This window comes from Tinamus guttatus, unplaced genomic scaffold, assembly GCF_059628265.1.
Source record: "Tinamus guttatus ecotype Peru unplaced genomic scaffold, ASM5962826v1 Tinamus_guttatus_pri_ptg000125l, whole genome shotgun sequence".
In the NCBI taxonomy this organism is placed as follows: Eukaryota; Metazoa; Chordata; class Aves; order Tinamiformes; family Tinamidae; genus Tinamus; species Tinamus guttatus.
In genome coordinates this window covers 6574770-6594667 of record NW_028288659.1, presented here as the reverse complement: position 1 = coordinate 6594667, position 19898 = coordinate 6574770, and the positions used below count along the sequence as shown (strand labels likewise).

Genomic DNA, 19898 nt, shown 5'->3' with positions numbered 1-19898 from the left:
ATACGACAAGGAAGTGGGACACACCGCTGTGATGGGCTCTGAGATCCTCTAAAAATTTGCCATCTTATCCCAGGGCTCATCAAGAAAAGAAAAACAATGTGATAAAAAATTAAACAGGAGTGGGGCTCAGTGGGTTGGCAGAGCTGTGCTAAAGAGCCATACAGCCTTGGATACGTCTTGAACAACGACGGCCAGGTCCAGTCCTCCAGGACACCACAACCATGTGAGGGTGCTAGGACAAGCTCCTGGGAGGGACTTTGTTATTTTCCACAGGGAAAAATAAGGATACGTGGGTAGTGTTCATTACTTGGAAATGTTGCTGTAGTAAGCTGTGAGAAATACAGCCACTTTGAAGATGACCTTTCTATGCTGGGATGAAGGTCTAAAGGGAGCAGCGCTACTGTCCTCAGGTTCATGGGGCCCATCGCAGCACCTTCTCCTGCTCTGGCAACCACAAGTGCCTGTGTCTAATAAGGGAACTCTGGACCCTGGTGATACCAGCAGTGTTTTAGGTGTTAGGCTGAACCTTATGGAAGAAACCAGACTGATGCAGATCAAGGACTGCAGAGACTGTTATTGGAAAGCCATCTCTAACTAACTAACTTGCTACGTTTTTGTTTCAAGAATCATCCTTAAAGAACTTAATAACCATCTTCCAGCCTGGTGGTTCCCTTTCCAAGAATCCATTGCCCTTTTTTTTTTTTTTTTTTTTTTCTGAAATACACATAGAAGTGCTTAAATGAAAATTCAGCATATATGATGACTGCTGTAGGTTACCAGAGTCTCCTTGATCTCTCTCAGCTCAGGGAAACCAATTTGCTTTGCAGAGTATCTCCAACAGTGAGACTGGATGATGCCACTCTGCTGACCATGGCCACAATCATGTTTCCATGTGTAGAAAGTTTTCCTCACAGGTAACTTCAACGGCATTGAAATGATCTAAGACATTGAGCACCAAAGCATTTAGATTTTATTCCATAGCCAGAAAGGTAATAAAGGGGGGCATGTTCAGGAAAATGAAGCGACACCGCTGTGATGTGCAGCTCTTTGGTGAACAGTCTGGATCCTAGGTGGATTGATTCACTTTTCAAAGGAGCGCTGCCAGCAAAGCACTGCAGTTACACAGGACACAGGGTATAGCTAGGGGCTCCCTGGCTGCAGACACCAAATGATGCTGTTGAAGATTCTTCTCCCTAGATGATTTCTTAGAAGTGCTAGGGAGTACCTAAGTGAGATCGTGTCACTTCCAAGCTCCCAACTTTGTGCATTCAAGGCCATGAATGGCTCAGGACCCAGAGAATAATTAAAGAAAGAAATTGTGGAGACTTAATTGCATACTTTGGGGACTTTCTGGTTTGAAGCCTTCGGAAAAGAAAACAAAAAGGGGGTGACGGGGAGCAACAGGGCATGACCCAGACAGGTACCTACCCAACGCTCCCGCAGCGGGGAACTGCTAAGGAAACGGAAAACCTTCCTCCTTGCACAGAGCATCGCGGGGGGAAATAGCGCCCCCGCCCCGCTTGGCCGTTACGGCCGTTACGGCGGGGGGAGCGCGGAGGGGGAGAGGGGCTCCCGCGACGGCCGCCAGGTGGCGCCGCGGCGCTGGCGGAAGCGGCGCGGCGCGGGGCGGGCGCTGGCGGCGGGAGGCGCCCGCCGCGGCGCAGGGCAGCGCGGTGGGGCGGGCCGGGCCGCGCCGCTGCGCTCCGCTCCGCGCCGCTGCGCGCCGGCGGGCCATGCTGCTAAAGCTGCTGCAGCGCCAGACCTACACGTGCCTGTCGCACAGGTACGGGCCCTGCCTCTGCCTCGGCGGCCTCGTCCTCATGATCGTCTCCGCGCTGCAGTTCGGGGAGGTCAGTACGGCCGCCGCGGCGCCGCGGCCGTTACAGCCGTTAACGCCTGGCTCAACGGCCGCGGGCTCCCGCTGCTGACATGGCGGGGGGCGCGCCATGGGGCGCCGCTCTGAGCACGTATCCTTCCCTCCCCCCCTCTTTTATGTTATCATTATTATATTTTATTTCATATGGGCATCACAGTTTAAAGAGGAGACGATCCCGAGAGGCCGGCCGCTGCCTGCAGGCCGTCGGGGGCTGCAGGGGCTCCGTCTCGTCGCGCAAGGCAGCCCCGAAGCGGCGCTGGGGGAGAGTTGAACGTCCCCGTGCGGGCTGGTGCTGCCCCCTTGCCAGCCCCACGCGTGACACCCGACGCGGGTGTCAAGCGAGGGGCTGCGGGACTTTTCCCGACAGTCCGGGCTTGCCTTGGCAGGGCCGAGTCGCGTCTGCGGGTGCCAGAAACAGCTCGTGATTCCTTGGCGTGTGCAGTCCCTTCCACTCCCCTTATCAGCTGATTTCTTACGGATTTTATCTCATAAACAGCCCGATTTGACTCTTCAGGAGCCTCTGCTGTTATGTTGCTTGCTGCTTGTTGTTCAGTACTCTTTTTCTAAAAGATGCAATGCAACTTTTTTTTTTCAATTATGTGATTTTTATGCAGATTTACACCACATCTGCAAGGTTTATTTCAGAGTAAACCATCCAGATTGGAGGGCATCAATGAAATTATATTGACAAGTTACTTACAAAATGCTTCAGGCATCTGGAAGACAAGAAAATCGCTTCAGTGTCATGTTTGGGAATATAGCAAGTATTCATGGAAACAAAGACAATATTTTTGTCAATAGCGAAGAATGGTAGTGTTAGAAATGCAAACCAACTGGTATTTCCTGACTCCTAAATTTCTCAAGACAAGTTCTCACTCCTTCCCATTGCATTTTGATGGAATATCCATACTTTAAAAAAAAGCCTTTTATTTGCATATTATCTATTATCTTAGTGGTACATGACCAGAACTTTATTTTATCTAGCTGTAGGTCTTGCTCATGTAAGGTGTTTCTGACCTGCTGTCTTGCAGATTTCACAAGCCCCTGGAACACTTGAAAGTCACCAGTGAATCGGTGCATTGTGTAGTACAAATAAACAGGTGGTTGGATATACACGATTGTCACCGTGGATGTAAAACTAATGCTGATTGGTGCTGTGAGACTTGGAGTAAACTTCTGTCATATTTCCAAGGGCTTTTTTCTTTTTTTTTCTCTTCAGACACTGCTGTTCAGTGCATCTCCTACTTGCAACAGATTTTTCTGACAATGTGTCAAAGTCGCTACTCAGATTTATTTTCCTACCAAATCTTAAGTTTACTACTTCTAGCCTATTTAATACTAGAGGTGTTCCGAGAATTTAGATACTATTTAGAAAGTATGCTTTTTCATTCCTACAGAAATAATTGGCAGACTTGTGTGAGAGCAAATTTTGAAAATTGTATTTGTGACTTTTCTTGGCTGGAGAGAAAAAGTTACCAGGAATGTGCAAATGAAGCTTGTTAAATGCCACTGCCAACTCTTTTCCCCTCCACACCTCCACTCCCAAATATCTGCTGTCTCCTCACTTTGTAGAGTGACCATGATGGAAATATATGCAAAAATCTTTATTATTATTGAACTTATTATTACTAATTGTTGTTATTAATAACGATTATGATAAATAAACTCATTAAGAGATGTTGAATATTGCAGAGATTATATGAGTATTAGTGCTGATGTTAGAATGTGTGGCCAGAGCAAGTAATTGGAGGCTGGTAATAGTGTCCTAATGGCCTCAAGATGTAAATGAGCTTGATTTTGAAACAAAACTAAGCTTGAGGAAATAACTGCATTAATTGTGATGCACATGTGTTCTTACAACAAATTATAGGGAAGCTGGGTTTAAAGTAATTCCACAGTCTAGTTCAAAGCTAAGTTTTGAGTTTTATAATGGCATGCTTGTAAACCTTTCTTGACTGACCATCCATCCATCACTCAGTTTTGTAAAATGCTTTGTAGTTTGAACCTGAGAGCACCACTGCTACCATATAACCTATGCAGTATCTCACAGTAGAGGGTCTTTCTCCCTCTCTCTTTTTTTTTTTTTAACCCCTCTAGTAGTTTCATTTATCTATATATAAAGCTCAAGAAAAAGTGCCATCGGGGATTATACTGTGTAAATTTAAATAATAAGACAAGCGAAAGCATAGTTACTGAAAAAGAACATTGCAGGTGGGGAGGATGTCAATCATCTTCTTCAGTGTATTGTCAGAGACAGCTCTCATGACTCTTTAATTATAGCCTCATAAATACAAAAAGCAAGTGTTTGAATGGCTAACTCCTTTTTTCTTTTTCTACTCTACAATCATATTTGTATAATAAATTCTTATCCAAACACTTTTGTATTTTTTCTAGAAGCAGGTCACTCTTTCCTTTATTATAAGTAATGTTATTAAATACCATATAAAAGCATCATTGCACTCTTTCTTAAGCAAGTCACTGTGTCTCCCCACCAAATATATTGATTTAATCCCATGTGTATTGAAAGGTATCTATGAAGAAGAAAAATTTGGTATTACTGATAGTAACGAATTTGAAGCACAAACAGTGGGCAAAACTTTTTATTGTTCTTAAAGTACATACTCTTTCTTTCTGATAATTCTTTCTTTCCCCAATGCGTATAAACACATACTTCTACCGATTAAAACAAACAATGTTCTGTCACCTCGCTAAAACTGCATAGATTTTAAGGTTCGTCTTTCACTGTTTAAAAAAAAAATGAGTGAGTTTATCTGAGAGTACAACCTGAGTGATTATTATTTCAAATTACTTTTTTTTTCTTGCTAAAGAATTATTAATTTTTTTTAGTGTTTATCCAATTTATTTTGGGGGGATGGGTGGATGTATTTTTTATGGACCTTTGCTGAGAATGTGTCTTGGTATGACACATGCTGACAAACACATGTCTGTCCATATACACATATGTGTAAACATGTGCACACATGCAGGTGTATGGGCTGCATGTATTTACACGTGCACTTGTGTTTACATATGCGCACATGTGTGTATATGCCCACCTATATGTAAACACATATATACACACATACTTTCCAAAGTAATAATCTGCTTGTGATAGTTTCTCAGGATACCTAGTCCGTGAATGAGGATGGTTTGCAAAGGGCATTTAAGCTGAGTGCAACGTGGCGTTGTACCTGAGTGATCCTAATGGTTCACTGATGCTGGGAAAGGCAGCCCCAACTTCAGCTGTCTTATTCCCACCACTTTTCATCAGCGCCGATGAAAACATTGAGGGAGCTAAATAATGTTTTTTCAGGGTCACTTTTTGGTGATTCAGTTCCGGGATTTGGCTCACTGCAGCGGCAGGTGAGCTCTGGTGACAATTCCAAGGAGAGAGAAGGGGTGGTGGCAGAAATGCACAGTGGGGAAGAGACCTGTAGAAGGATGTTGCTTCTAGCTTAGCTTGACTGTAATGAAAGATGTTTTTATTGGGAAGCAGTTACTGTGCTATAAAAATAGAGTTACTGCCAGGTTAAGTTGAATAATTCAATATGTCCTTACTTGGCTGTTTGTTTTCAAGGCTCAGATTTTAGACTTATACTTCAGTATGTCCTGTATGAGAATAGAAAGGAAGACAGGGGAAATCATGCAGGGTATTTTGCTGATTATATTCAAATATTTATCATTTGGGGTCTCAGTTTGCGGAAAGCATTGCTGATTTTTTAAAAGCTGAGAGATAAAGGGGAGGTTACCAAAATTAGTAATTATTTTAAAAGTGTGCCCATAAATCATGGAATCCTTTCTTGAGGTGATGGAGGAAGGCTTGTTTGTTTGCAAGAAAAGTGGCTACAGTTTTGAGTCTCATTACCACCTCAATATAATTAATTTGTTTGGATTAGTTCCTATTGGGTTCTGCATAGCTCTCTTTGAATTTAATAGATCTTGATTAAATATTTCTGAGGTCTAATTTTTGAACTTGGTGGCATCCTTATTTTTGCTTTGCAGGTTGTCTTGGAGTGGAGTAGAGACCAGTATCATGTTATGTTTGATTCATACAGAGACAATGTTGCTGGTAAATCATTTCAGAATCGGTAAGTTTTGCTTGTGGTTGAAAGTGCATGTTTTACTGTGTGAATTTTCAAATATTTAAATCAAATAGCTAACATAACATATGCCTAAGTAGGACTGTATATGAGCTCTAGTTCTTCACTAAATTTTAAATTTTCCAATCTAAAATTGTACTTTAGTACTTTACAGCAGCTTAGAGGATGTATGAAATTTGGAAGCTGTCATCACATAACAGAGTTTAGATGCAAAATGCAGTCCATAATGAAAAAACCACTGGTAATCTTGACAACAAAGGTGGAACATGACATGTTTTCTCTACTAAAGTAGGAAAATGTGAATTTTGCTAGGTGCACTTAAGATTGCTTTCAGTGTTTTTCAGTGTTAAAGTTATTTTCCATTTAATTCCCTTTAACTTCACTTTAATTTTATATGTCATTTAATGAGGGATGGTAGAAAAAAAAATCACAAAGTTAGTAGTTGGAAACTTGTAAAGATGAACACATTGGAGCAGTCACATGGCAAACTGGAACCCAAGTCAGATGGCCCGTTTGTTGTGTTAACTGCTACGTGGCTTCTTGTGGTTTTGTAGTTCAGATCTGAATAGAGATGGTTGCTCTTGAAGCCAGTGGGCTGAGGAGGGAGAAGAAGCTAGTAAGGAGATACCATCTGACTCGTGAATGCTGATACACTCGACTGGAAAAAAACGTGAAAGCAGATGCTTCATCTGACTTGAGGTTTGCTGACTCACAGGGTAGTAGAAGTGTTGAGATCAGTGTGTCATGCTGTAGCTAGTGTGAGATAATTTTTTATAAGACCTTCACACGGTATTTGTGAGTATGACTTTTGTAGTCTCATCTTCCACTCCCCTATTTTCCAAGGAATTACAGATCAAAGTGGAATGATACAGCTCCTGTTGGTAATTAGTTTGGTGTTTACATATTTCTGTAGTGCTGAAGTGAAAGGATGGTAGTTTATTCCTATCTATGCAAACCTGTCTGATCCTGTAGTAATTAAATACAGGGCTTTTATAAAATCGTAACATTACAAAATCGAAATAATATTTTTTTTCTATTGTGGTACAGATGGAATCAATTTCCATTTTTGCAGTCTGTCTTACTACTTAATGTTGGCTGTGTTAGACTTTCCCTAGATAGTGTTGCTTTCTGTGAATTAGGTACAAAAGGCCTGGTACTTGGGGAGAGACTGTTGACTGCCTGGGCAAAACCTTAAGGTTTTCATCATGGGTGCTGAAGTTCATTGGAGTTTATCAATATGTCTTTGCTGCTGTTTCATCAGGCCTGACAGGGAGGTTTGTACGCAGATACCAGCTTCCTGTAAAAATTCATGGAAAACCCTTACCAAAAAAGCTCTTTTCAGGGATGTAATTTTAGCCATCCATTAAGTTTAGGTGTCCATTAGCAGCATTTCAGTTCCTTTTTTATTATCCCATCTTGTGAATGAAGTAATGGACCTCTTGTTGTAGTTTGCACTGTGTCATTAGTGTCTTGATTTTTTTAAGGCTGATATCAGTGCTACATATGGGGTGTCGTGTGCTTTTTACATAGTTGAGGATTGCAGCCTTCTAATTTTGATCCTAGACTGAGGATTGAGCCTTCCCATTTTCATTCTAGATTATCCATTGATTTTTTTTTCTTTATTATTCCCTTCAGTTCTTATTTTGATGTCAGAAAAAAAATAATCGGAATTGGAAAACGGCAAACTTCTTCCTCTTGAAATTAAGCAGATCTACAGTTTACTGGGAAGTAAAAATTGTATGACTATGACAAAATGCCAGTGTAACTTCTATTATCTTCCAGGAGTTTTGCAGGAAAAAAATCTCTGTTCTTATCAAACCATTATGCATTATAAAGAAAACATTAGTGTAAAATGCAGTCAAACTTAGGCACATGGGGGCAATCTGCTTTTGGCTGTAGGTTTGTACAGCTCTTTTTTGGGAGCAACTTAGTGGGTTACCAGCATTATTAGTAATAACTATTGAAAACTGTTCCCTGGAGAAAAACCTTCTTGTTTTGCCTTGCTTTTTCAAAACTGCTAAGCTTTGCCTTCCCGTCTGGTCTCATATCTTTTGACAATTTAGCTATTGCACCTCCAGGTCGTCGTGTCAGCTACTAAATTTGCTTCTTTTGCTATCTGAGCATTTATGCAGCTAGAGATAGAGGAATACAAGCTTCAGGGCTATTTATTGAGTCACCTTATTCAAAACCATTTTTGAAGACCTGCTCATTTGGTTTTTGTGTGAAAGTAAAATGGAGAGAAGGAAACTAAATGACAGAGCTGCATATGTATTTGAATGTCTTATCCACTCACTCTGTGATTTTTTTTTTTTTTTTTTTTTTTTTTTACTCTTCACCAATGACTTCTACATTTTGGCAAATGCTGGCCTGTAATTTTTCTATTCTGGGACACGACCAAATCATACTTAACATTCCAAAATATGCCAGGAAACAAAATTTGAAGAAGCAAACCCCATCTTACAGAAGTACAGATAGAGTTCTGTGTGGTACAGAAGGGGTGGAAAAGCCATTAATTGTTGAGCTTTGGCAAAAGCTTTAACAAAAAGGTGAAATAACACTGTTACTGTTAATCCTAATTGGGAGCTTTAAATTTGCCTTTTTAGTGTGATAGTTGATAGCTGCTACTTCCCCAAACAAAGTGTGCTAAGTTGCTGTAGAAATGCTCTAACGAAAATATTCAATTATTTGGAGAGATTTTAAACAACTGGACGAATGTTTCTGCACACAGTTCGGTTCACTTTTTCATAGCTTTCTTTTTTCTTTACTAGTCTCTCTAATCCCAAGAAGAAGAAACTTGTCACACTGGGATTAATTCGGAATTGTACCTGAATCTGAGCATGAAATAATACCCATAAATGCTTTTCTTCTATACTGTTTATCAGCATTTTTCTGCAAATGACATCATTTCAAATGTAGCAAATATTGTAGCTGCAGTTGATACACTGTATAGAAATACATTATTAGCAAATGATAAATTGGGTGGAGGCTTCACAAAGGTCAAAATACTGCAAAAATTGCCTTGTACCCTAATAGTTGGATTTTTTCCATGTTTTATGTTCTTAGATGAAGCCTGGGTAAACAAACTCTGCACTTTGCCCAGAAGACCGAGTTGTGCATTGTTGGAATCAGGTGACTTGAGGCAAGGTGTTTCCACTTAAAATACTTCTGTCCTAGTTGTAGAAATCAGGGGACTAAAATATATGTAACTCATCATAACAAATGTAGAAAAGCTGAAAGAATTCCTGTCAGGAAGCTTCTAGTTTTGTGAAGGACATTTTAATTGAAAACACACCTTGAGTTATACCAAAAGCTAGTGTGGTCTCTTGAAGCAGAGGTGAAACAAGTGATTAAGGGGTAACTGTATTCATAAATGAGCTTTCTTTACCACTTGAGAAAGCAGCCTCTTGCAGATGGCAAGAAGGTTTTGCACATGAGAGATGAGAAGGATGTGCTCGGTGGTGGTGCAGGGGAAGGCAGTGCTGCTTATTTGATGTTCCAGCTGTCTTCACAGAGACCAACTGCTACTTTTAAAGTATCATAGCACAGCTCTTAGCAACACTCCTGAATTGAGTACAGAGTGTTCCTGTCTGTTATGTTGTGGCCAGCTGTGTCATATGGTGTGTGGGGAAATGGAGGAGATGCTCATCCATAAACCATCTCTTTTTTTGACTATCTTTTGAAGGATGCATTTGGTGGGGATCGGGGCGGGGTGCGGGGGTTGCTGTTTCTTTGAAAAATCACGTTGTGTGGCTCTGTGGATCTTAGCATTAAGAAAATGCTCAGAAATGTTTATTATGAAGATGCTGTTTTTCTCTGCTTATCACACTCTACCTTCTGTTCCACTGAGGCAGAGAGGTCATCCAGATAGAGCAGAAATCACTATGCAGAGATTTAGGTTAATTAAGTATAGTTTATTATGCTTGGCAAGAGGATAGATTATTGCATTCTGATAAAGTGTGTGGCAACCAACTACAATTTAGCAAAGTTATTACTGTGACGTGGAAACTTTGGAAAGAGTAGTTGGAGTGTTCACCTGCTGTCCAGGACTGAGAGCTTCATCTCTGCCAGCAGCCTGAAGTACCTGCTGAAAGAAAGATTTGGGCCTCAGAAAGGAAGTTCTCGTAAATAAACAGAAAAAAAAATTCTTTGCAGGTTCCCCATCAAATATGCTAGAAAATCTGTGAAGTTTCAGAAGCATATGCAGCACATCTAGTTATATCTAGAGTGAATTTGACTGTTGTTGTCTAGGGTCTGCATTCATGTACTTCACTTTGATTGTTGGTATGAAATGAAAATGAAACTGAGTTCTAAGAGGAGTTACAAGGGTAAAGATCTGATCTTAGTGAGACCCTGTTGGCTCTGGACAATTAAGTAACAAGATAAGACTTAAGAGATTTTGTACCTTGGGCTGCCTACTTTGCCTTATTTCCAGTAGTCTCTGAATTGAGGATGTTCTTGGATGGCGTTACTCATTTGAGAAATATTAGCTAAACTCAGACAAGTTAGTTAGATGAAAGTGAACTTCAGAATTCAAAGTTTGTATTTCATTTTGTTGAATTATTATAACTGTTCTTTCCTTTTCATAGACTCATAGAATGCTTAAGGTTGGAAGGGACCTCTAGAGGTCATCTAGTCCAATCCCCCCTGCACACGCAGGGTCACCTAGAGCACGTGGCACAGGACTGCATCCAAGCGGGTTTGGAAGATCTCCAGAGAAGGAGACTCCACAACCTCTCTGGGCAGCCTGTTCCAGGGCTCTGTCACACTCACTGTCAAGAAATATTTCCTTAAGTTCCTGTGGAACTTTTGATGCTTCAGTTTCCGGCTGTCCCCTCTAGTTCTGTTGGTGGCCACCACTGAAAAGAGGCCAGCACCATCCTCCTCACTGCCTCCCTTGAGGTACTTATAGACACTGATTAGATCCCCTCTCAGCCTTCTCTTCTCCAGGCTGAACAGGCCCAGCTCCCTCAGCCTCTCCTCATAGGGCAGATGTTCCAGGCCCCTGATCATCCTTGTGGCCCTGTGCTGAACTCTCTCCAGCAGCTCCACATCCCTCTTGTACTGTGGAGCCCAGAACTGGACACAATACTCCAGATGCGGCCTCACCAGGGCTGAGTAGAGGGGCAGGATCATCTCCCTCGACCTGCTGGAGATGCTCTTCTTAATGCACCCCAGGATCCCATTGGCCTTCTTGGCCACGAGGGCAGTGGCTTCCTCGCTTTTATCTGGGCTGTTTTGTTGAAGCCTTGGATATAATTAAGAGATGATACATAGCTAAAGAGAAGGTTTTTTTGCTTTGTCTTGTTTGCGGCTCAGGTTCGGATATTTCTGTTGTTTGCCAGGAGCTGCTATCAAATGCCACAAACCCTTCTGATGTAGTATTTAACAGTTCATTTAGCTTTCATTTGCGTTATACAGGCTTTGCTTACCCATGCCCATTGATGTGGTGTACACCTGGGTGAATGGCACAGATGTGGAACTGATCAAAGAATTGCAACAGGTTAGAGAACAGATGGAGGAAGAACAGAAAATAATGAGGTAATAATCTGACTTTTTTTTCTCTCTCCCTTTAACCGTCAGGAACAATCTAATGCAGTACTGGGCTTCTTGTGATTTCATGTGTAGCTTAACATGAAAATCAAAGTGAATTTTTATCATTTCCTCATTTGATTATTCTGAAAGCCTAGTTTCACATTTTTTTTAAAGCTATGAAGTACTGTCTAATTAGACAGCTCTTTTAGGTAGAAAGCTTAATAATTTAAGGCTGTTCTCTCTTGAACTTGTAAAATGACATGCAAAAAACTGCATTGTGTTTAAGTCATTTTCTGTCATTTCCTAAAGCTTTGGAAACAGGAAAATAAAACTAGCTGAAACATATAACCTTTCTTCATCACCATCTTCCTTCTCCCCAGTTATTACTTTCCAATTAAAAAAAAATAAGTATATACTTTTAAAGGATCCTTTTTAATGTTAACTTTTCAGTCTTCCTGATGCGGAAACTGAAAAAGGAGAAATAATTTATTTAGGTTATGAAAGAATGATTCACTCTTCTCGTGAAGCTAACAGGGAAAGATGTGTGGCTGCATTAAGAGTATTTTTGGTTGCACTATGCTGTTCTACAAAATTACCGATCTAAGGCGACAAACATACATTTTTTCTTCTTAGCAAACATGGGCTGCTGCAAATTACTTGGGTTGTGTTTTCTAACCATTAGTGTGTGGTTCATTAAAATTCTCTAGTCTGTTGACTAGTTTTGGCCAGAAAAATATTAAGTTAAAGAATTAGACTATATTTTAAGTACTGTAATAGCTTAATTCAAAAGAAGGTTGATCTGATATTTGTCATGTTTTGTCTTGCAATTAGGTACCATTGATAATCTGATTGCAAAGTGAAATTCTTAATAGCATTTTAAGTGTGGTAAATTTAAATGTCTTAAATACAGACATGGTCTCTGCTCAAACAAAACTTTTGCATTTATACTGATCTCTTCCTAACTATTTGTGTAGTAAGCATTAGTGTTTTTTGGCTTCATGGTATCAGTGGGTAGAAAGATGCTGATTTTCATTTTTGCAAAGGGAAAAATATATATTGACTTCTTCAGTAAAGCCGATGTGGAAAATTTCATGTCAAGCTCACAAGTACAACTCATCTTAGTTACGCTTGTTGTCTGGAAGGACATCTCTCCCGTGTGCATTGCTGTTTTTTCTTTTCACCATGTACTCTGAAAGTAGTTAGTACTGTTACAACAAGAGTTGTTTTATGGGATAAGAGGCCTGCAGAAAAGAGAGGCTGGGGCACTATAAGCCTTTGCCAGTGAGTATGTGTTTGTGTCGCACAGCAAGTTGCAGCTCACTTATTGATCCACCTGAATCACACTTTCAGTCCTTATGCACGTGCTTTTTTCTTCAGTGAGAAAGAGTATCTTGGTGGCTGGTGATTCTCTGTCTGTGTTGATATATGTAATGGGCTGCCCTTCTGATTCTTATTTTTTTAGTGTCAGTTTTTTAACTAGCCACAAGTTAATTCTCATTAGCTTCTACAAGCACATGGCCAATGCAGGATAGGCCTAATCAGGATGTGTGTGTTAGGTAAAACTATGACCAGTGAAAACAATGAGCATACACCTCATCCTCATTTCTTATTGGTGATTTTTTTGTCAACTGCAGTTTCATTAGTCTAATAATAACCTCTGCTAACCCAAGATATTAGCAAAGAAAAAAACCCACGTGTGTAACTATGAGTAAAACCAAGAATTGAAGAGTTTACGCTGAAAAGGGGGGTGAGGGGTGAAGGAGTGTGTGTCAGCCTCTGTGCATATGTAAGCCTGTATTAGCCCACGTAGGCAAATAGCAAAGCCTTGGCAGTGTTACAGCTGGGTTATTGGTGCTGTTACTGGTGCTGCTGAAGTTCACAGGGTCTCCTAGACTCAATTAGAAATCTGAATATTAGACTAAATTCTTTTATAGGCATTGTTATCTAATATAGATCTTTTAATAGGGAAATCCTTGGAAAGAATGCTACAGAACCAACCAAAAAGAGGTGAGCTGCTTGTTTGTTTGTTTGTTTTTTGTCTTGGCTATAAATGAAAATAAATGATAGCCTACTCACAATTTAGTTGAAAGCTTATTGCTGATTGTGAGGTTTTATATGACCTGTGAATACTTCCCTTCTGTGCCGTTTCAAGAGAAGTTGACAGCATGATAATATATATGTTGAATACAAGTCATGTTATTTTCATAAATATAAGCTGTTTAGTGGGGCAGCTTCTGAAGCTTGAGCACAGATTTGTCACTCGTTAAGCACAGCTTGCTTTGTAAGTATGTTTTCTCTAAAGCATGGTGCTCATGAGTCTTGTAATTCAGAAGTATTTCAGCCATACCTTTGGTGCACTGTCAGAAAGCAGTCAGTCTCAGTCTTATCAGTTTTGGTCATGGTGTCATCTAGAGATCTGTAAGGTCTTGTGTTTGGTCAAAGCTTAGTACGTTTTGAAATTTTGACAAAATTCCCATATGAATACTTGAATGAGAAGAGATTTGTATGGAGGTAGGATAGGATGAGTGAATCAGTAGCAGGAATTAGCTAAGCTGTAATAGCAAGATACTTCTTTTCAATAGCAAAATAAACATCTCAGTCATCCTCTTCCCTTTCTTCCAAGGTTGATGTTAAAAAGAATTAATCAGATTTTATGAAAATATGTTTCACCTCCCATTGATTTTTATATATTTTTTTCTACTGGCATTAAATTTATCTTTGGTATTTTGCCCTAGTGAGAAGCAACTGGAATGTTTGCTGACACACTGCATTAAAGTGCCAATGCTTGTCCTGGATCCTGCATTGCCTACCAACGTCACCCTGAAAGATCTGCTGTCCATTCATCCTGCTTTACAAGCTGCTAACAATATGTTCTTTGTCGCAAAACCAAAAAATCCTTCTACCAATGTGACAGTAATTGTTTTTGATAGCCCTAAGGATGGTAAGAATCTACTTGTCGGATTCCAGCTAGTTTTCTAGATTCTAGCTAGTTTTCTAGAGGAAGTTTTTACAAATTATTATAAATTAGTTTTTTTTTCTTTCGTTACTGACTTTGCCACTCCTTTTCTGTTTGATTTTTAGCAAGTGAATCTACATCTTTCCCCTTCAGTCTGTTCCCCCTAAATATAAGTGATACTATGCTTTTTTTTTTTTTTAGTCTCCCAGACAACTGATTGTGAGTGATTAGAGTTCTGTGCTTAGAAGAACTTTTGTAAAATAAATTTGGTATTTGAATATCTGTGGTGCACTGATAGACTAAGAAGACTGAGATTGATTGAAGATGATTAATCTTAGAATTGCTGTAAAGTCTGGGCTATGAAAGTTCTCCCCTTGCTCAAAGAATTGTGCACCTTAAAAACAGAAGTGTCTATATATTCAGCATGTATATGTAATATCTGAAAGCAAGTACAAATTTATTTCTTTGTTTAATGCATAGTGTCCAGCCAGTTGTCTGTTTTTCCACTGAGAATTATTAGCCAAGTGAAAAGGCAGCTCTTCACTCTGCAAGCATCCAAAACCTTGTAATATGTCAAAGCCAATATTGATTCAATAGTATACACAAAAGAAGTGACCTCAAATTTTTGATTTGTGATGTTTTATATATTTTAGCTGAAGCTGCCCATTCCGGAATGTTAAAAGACAGCAGCAAACAGATAGTATGGAGGGGTTATTTGGTATGTACTTTTAAAGTCTTTTAATTAACACGTACAAAAGCTAGATGCTAAACTTTCTACACCTGTTTAGAAAGTATTTCTATGCTATAATCTTTCCATGGATCCGTATGTACTAAGAAATCAAAGCTTTTAAAATTACTGTTATTTCAGTTTTGAGGTTTGGGTTATGACATAAAATATACAGTTAACTCTGTCATCTCGTTAAATTTGACAGAGAAATGTGGATTACTGTAAATTTAAAAACAGGAATTTGTCTCTTTCTTTGTAGACAACAGACAAAGAAGTTCCAGGCCTAGTGCTGATGCAAGACTTGGCCTTCCTTAGTGGATTTCCAGCTACATTCAAAGAAACGAATCAGCTACGAACAAAGCTACCAGAGAGTCTGGCCTCCAAAGTCAAACTGGTAAGGGTCTGAAGGGAGGATAACTTAGCTCTCATACATGAAAATTAAAAAAAAAATAGCTCTCATTAGAAAAATATAATATATATATATATATATATATAAAAATATATATATATATTTTAATTCTTTATCGGAGCTAGCCCACCAATCAGAAGAGCTGTTGCAAATGACTTAGGATGTTTTTGACAGTAGTCTGTTTTGCTGTACAAGTGTCTCTGACTTGTAAAGCCTAGTGAGTAGAGACTCAGCTACCTTCAAAAGACCCATTGTCCATTCTGTGCTTCCAGTGCAAGCTATGGGCATTAGATTTGCTAGCCTGCAACTGGTCAAAAACAGGAGCTACCAGCTTTACCAGTTTCTCTGAGCTGCTTACTATAGGCTGCTGTACTGTGGTGCTGGTTTGTTTAACCTGGCAGAACTTTATGTAGTTACATAGATTTTTTTTTTCCTCTTTGCTTTTGGAAGAATTATTTTAGCAATGAGAAACTTGAATTGTTTCATAGCTGAATGATGTATTCCTCACTGTTAAGTACTCCATAGTCTTCAACAACTTGTAGTCGCAAAAGCAACTGTGTATTACAACTGAAGTGACTGTGCCATCCATCAGTATTTCCTGCTTTCTATTCTCCCCTGACTTGGGACATTTTTTGTCAGTTACAGACAGGTGTTATAGACAGGTAAAAGCTTCAAATTTTGTCAAAATCATTGGCTTAGGTGATGGAGAGATTGGATCAAGCACTCTTCTGAAGCATATGCTCAGCTAGCTGAGTGACCAGTGTTGCTAGTTAACCAAGCTCGATACCCTGTGCAAGAGCTCTGGGAGAATGATAAGAAAGAGGCTGAGACCAGGCAGTTTGCAAAGGAGAAAGGAGTTAGCAGAGTAAAAGACTCAGGATGTGAATCTACTGGAAATTTACCTCCGTTAGTTCAGATGGCCATCTGTAGGTTCTGCTAGTTCACTCTACAGCTTGTTCTTGGGGCTCAGAGGAGCAAGTCTTGCTTTCATTGCTTCTCTTTGACAGTTTACATTGTTAAACCATGTATTCTGCTGTTGCTGAGAACTGTATCATGTAACCCTTTTCATAGGCTGTTGACACTGCAATTTAATACATTGAATTTCTTCCCCATTATTTTAGCAGGTGGCCTCAGTATCTCCCCAGCAGTAGTTAGAAACCTTACGAAATAAACATGTTTGTGCCTGTCTTTCTACCCACTCTTCGTTAACTTACACAACTCTTTTGTTTTTGCCTTCCTTTACAGCTTAGGGTATTTCGTAGACAGCAGGAGAGGCTTCTCCTCGCCCTTGTTTTACTAAGGCAATTAGGCTGTTCTCTTCCCACGGTGTTGGCTCTCTGCTCCTCTCATCATCCTAACAGCACATTCCTATCGCTGCTCCGTTGTGAGTCCATCCATCCTCAGTACAGTTGACTAGAACTTTATCCAGCATTTCAAAAGAGATGTCACCAGGCTTTTTACAGTGATATGTATGTAGTACCTGCCTCAGCCTGCCAGACTGTCAGGGATTTGCTGTGTGCTGGCTTCTGTTCAGTACAACCAGCACTGCAACTGCTGCTGTCCAGCCTTCCTTGCATCCTTCTACTGCTTCAAAGTGGTGGCATTGATAGAATTCTTTCCTGCTTGTACAGCTTTTTTTTTTTTTTTTTAAAAAAAAAACTTTTACAAATAAGTGGCATGTTGAAAGAGAAATACATGTAGACACATATAGTTAAAAAGTAAAATAGCATCTTGGTCTAATTCTTTATTCAGAGGGGAAAAATAATTAGTCTAATAAGACAGCCAAATTGGAAATCATAGAGCTAAAATGTAATTCTGCATTTAAAAGCAAGTTCAAGCATCTAACAACTCATCTGATAACAGAAAATGATTATTTTGAGGGGAATTTCTGTCATCAGATTATCATTTCTTAGAAAGTTGTATGCAATAGGGTGATTTTTCTAGAACCTAGAAATAGATTTTTCTGTTTCTAGGCAGTAAGAAAGGTAAAATAATAATGCTAGTTTGCAGGCTGGTATCTTGATCATCTCCATGTTGGGGCCACAGGTGGAATAACTGGTTGAACACTTAGTATCTCAAGATCTCTGAGTGCCAGTTTATCTATCTGGGTGTGGAACTTTCTCTAGTTCTTTGTCACAGCTTAAATTGCAGTTATGTGGTAGTTTTAACAGATTTGACTTAGTGGAGCTGAGACGTTCAGAATGTCTTTGTTTACAAGCTTTCTTCATATATTAGACTGCCTATTTTCAGTCAAGAAATGTAGTAACCAGATGTTCCTTAGTTCTTTCAATTTTGATTTAAAACAATTTAACTTACGTTTTCTAGGAAGAACTCTTTTATTATGTCCTCATGAATTATCAAATTTGTATCTGAAATAATACTGCCTCTTATCAGTTCTGAGTGAATTTGACAGAAAATAAACATGCCTGCTTCCACATACAGGAATATCTAGCAGCACCTCCCCTAAGCAGTGCTTGCAACTCTGTAGCAATAAGCTCCTGTAATAATACACTTCTAAGGAGTGATCCCCTTTCAGTTCAGATTTGGTTTTCATTTTTTGTGCTCTGAGCAGATGTTGTTTTGTCCTCTTTGTCCAAAGTGATTTTGCCTTAAATCAGATCTTTTATCCCTAGTACCTGGCTTTTTTTTTTCTGCATTCTGGTTTCCTGCATCATAAATGTTTAGTGGTCCTTTTTCAGACTAACTTTATGCGTCTTTCTTGGACCCTTGTGAATCCTTCTGTCAGTCCTGATTTGATATTCTACCACCTGCCCTTTCTCCCTGTGATGTGTCACAGCTTGTACTGATCATTTTGTTGCACAGCTTTGTTTTAAATATCTGTTTTTGCTTGTTTTGTTCCCCAGCTTCCCCCAGGCACTTTTTAACTTTAACAGTTATGGTTATTTCTCTGACTTTGGTATCTTAACTATTGTTCCAGTCAGTGGAACTGGTGCTTTTTCTTGATATTCCTTTGTGTGTTGATGTTGCCAGCGTAGAGAAGTTCACAAGTTTCTCCAGGATTTCTCCCTTTGATCAGTGAAGCACAGACTAGCCTAGCCTGTGACCCCGATGCTGTAGTGGAGATATTCCACAAAGAGATTTTCCTATGCATGCTTTAGAGAAGACTCTATCTTTTGTCTTATAGCTGCTTTTACTTGTTAAGGAGTGGAGCAATTCTGTGTGAACCTTAATTTTTGATTGTTATCTCTAGCTGTGTATAAGTTCTTCTTTTTTGTTGTTTTTTTCTTTTTTCTTTCACTTTTTTTCTTCTAGCAGGATCTCCTGGCACTGTTGCTTACTCCGGCATAAACCATGGTGATGGATTCTTTCTGTGTTTCAGTTCTGCTCATGTCCATACAAGCTGGCTAAGTATTTTTCTCTATCCAGGCTGGCTCTTAGTTTAGCCTTTTAATAAATCTTCAAAGATGCATTTGTTTCCCCATTGCCTGCAAGACTATCTCTGATGTTTGGCTGTGTCTTATTTCTTCTTGTCTGTTTTATGGGATTGACGACACTTGCCTGATATCTACATGATTTGTCCTTACTTGGTCTCAGTTGAGTCTTTTTCTGTTTTCAGACAGAAACAGATTAAACATCAACAAATGATGTTTAATCATTTGTTATCCAAGTGATCACAAATCTTTCTCTGTTAGTTCTGGTTTTCTTCTCCTTATTGTGCTCTTATCTTTATTACTGCTGTGTCCAGCTCATTATCAGTTCCTAAGAGCTCCTCTTCTGCAATTTGCTTAGGCACTGCTCTGTATAGACACAGGGCTTTTTTTTTTTTTTTCTTTCCCTCCCTAAGTTTCCACTGCATTTTGCTTTATTTCAAGCAAGGTTCAGAGGAGAGAAAAGTAGGAGAAACAGCCATTGTTTTAATCGAATTGTTTTCTGTTTGCTTGAAAACATTTGTGAATCTAAAGAGTATTAAGAATTGACCTGACCTCTAGGCCATGTGTTTCTTGTTCTAAAAGTTCGTGGTAGTTTTCTGCAAGAAGCAGTTGGGCTCAACTGGGAAAGGGAAATGAGTGAATTTTCAAAGTAAGCTTGTATGCTATAGTTTGCTGAATTTGTGTACTTACGACATACATATTATTTCTGATTAAAAAGTAGACATCAGGGCATGTGCCCTGACGTTTGTTTCTTTACATGATGTGTGTTTAGATAGGTGTGGTGGAAAAGGTGTGTTTGGCTGCCCTTTATTTTCTGCACTCTCGGTCTGGTGCATTAGGTGGAGCTCTTACCCTCGTTATCCTGGTTATGCAACCTTCTACTATTAAAGCAATATTGCTTTAAAT

The 19898-nt window shown here is 39.5% G+C and overlaps 1 protein-coding gene across 1 annotated transcript in view; it reads left to right on the top strand.

The window, feature by feature from the left end:
- Nucleotides 1–1683: 1683 nt before the first annotated feature.
- Nucleotides 1684–19898, top strand: part of GNPTAB (N-acetylglucosamine-1-phosphate transferase subunits alpha and beta) — a 42419-nt gene continuing 24204 nt past the window's right edge. The window contains exons 1-7 of the mRNA XM_088521592.1: nucleotides 1684–1850; nucleotides 5879–5964; nucleotides 11395–11514; nucleotides 13474–13515; nucleotides 14244–14449; nucleotides 15118–15182; nucleotides 15451–15585. Coding sequence (XP_088377718.1) covers nucleotides 1734–1850; nucleotides 5879–5964; nucleotides 11395–11514; nucleotides 13474–13515; nucleotides 14244–14449; nucleotides 15118–15182; nucleotides 15451–15585 — 771 coding nt within the window. The 5' untranslated portion in view covers nucleotides 1684–1733. The remainder of the gene's footprint in view (nucleotides 1851–5878; nucleotides 5965–11394; nucleotides 11515–13473; nucleotides 13516–14243; nucleotides 14450–15117; nucleotides 15183–15450; nucleotides 15586–19898) is intronic.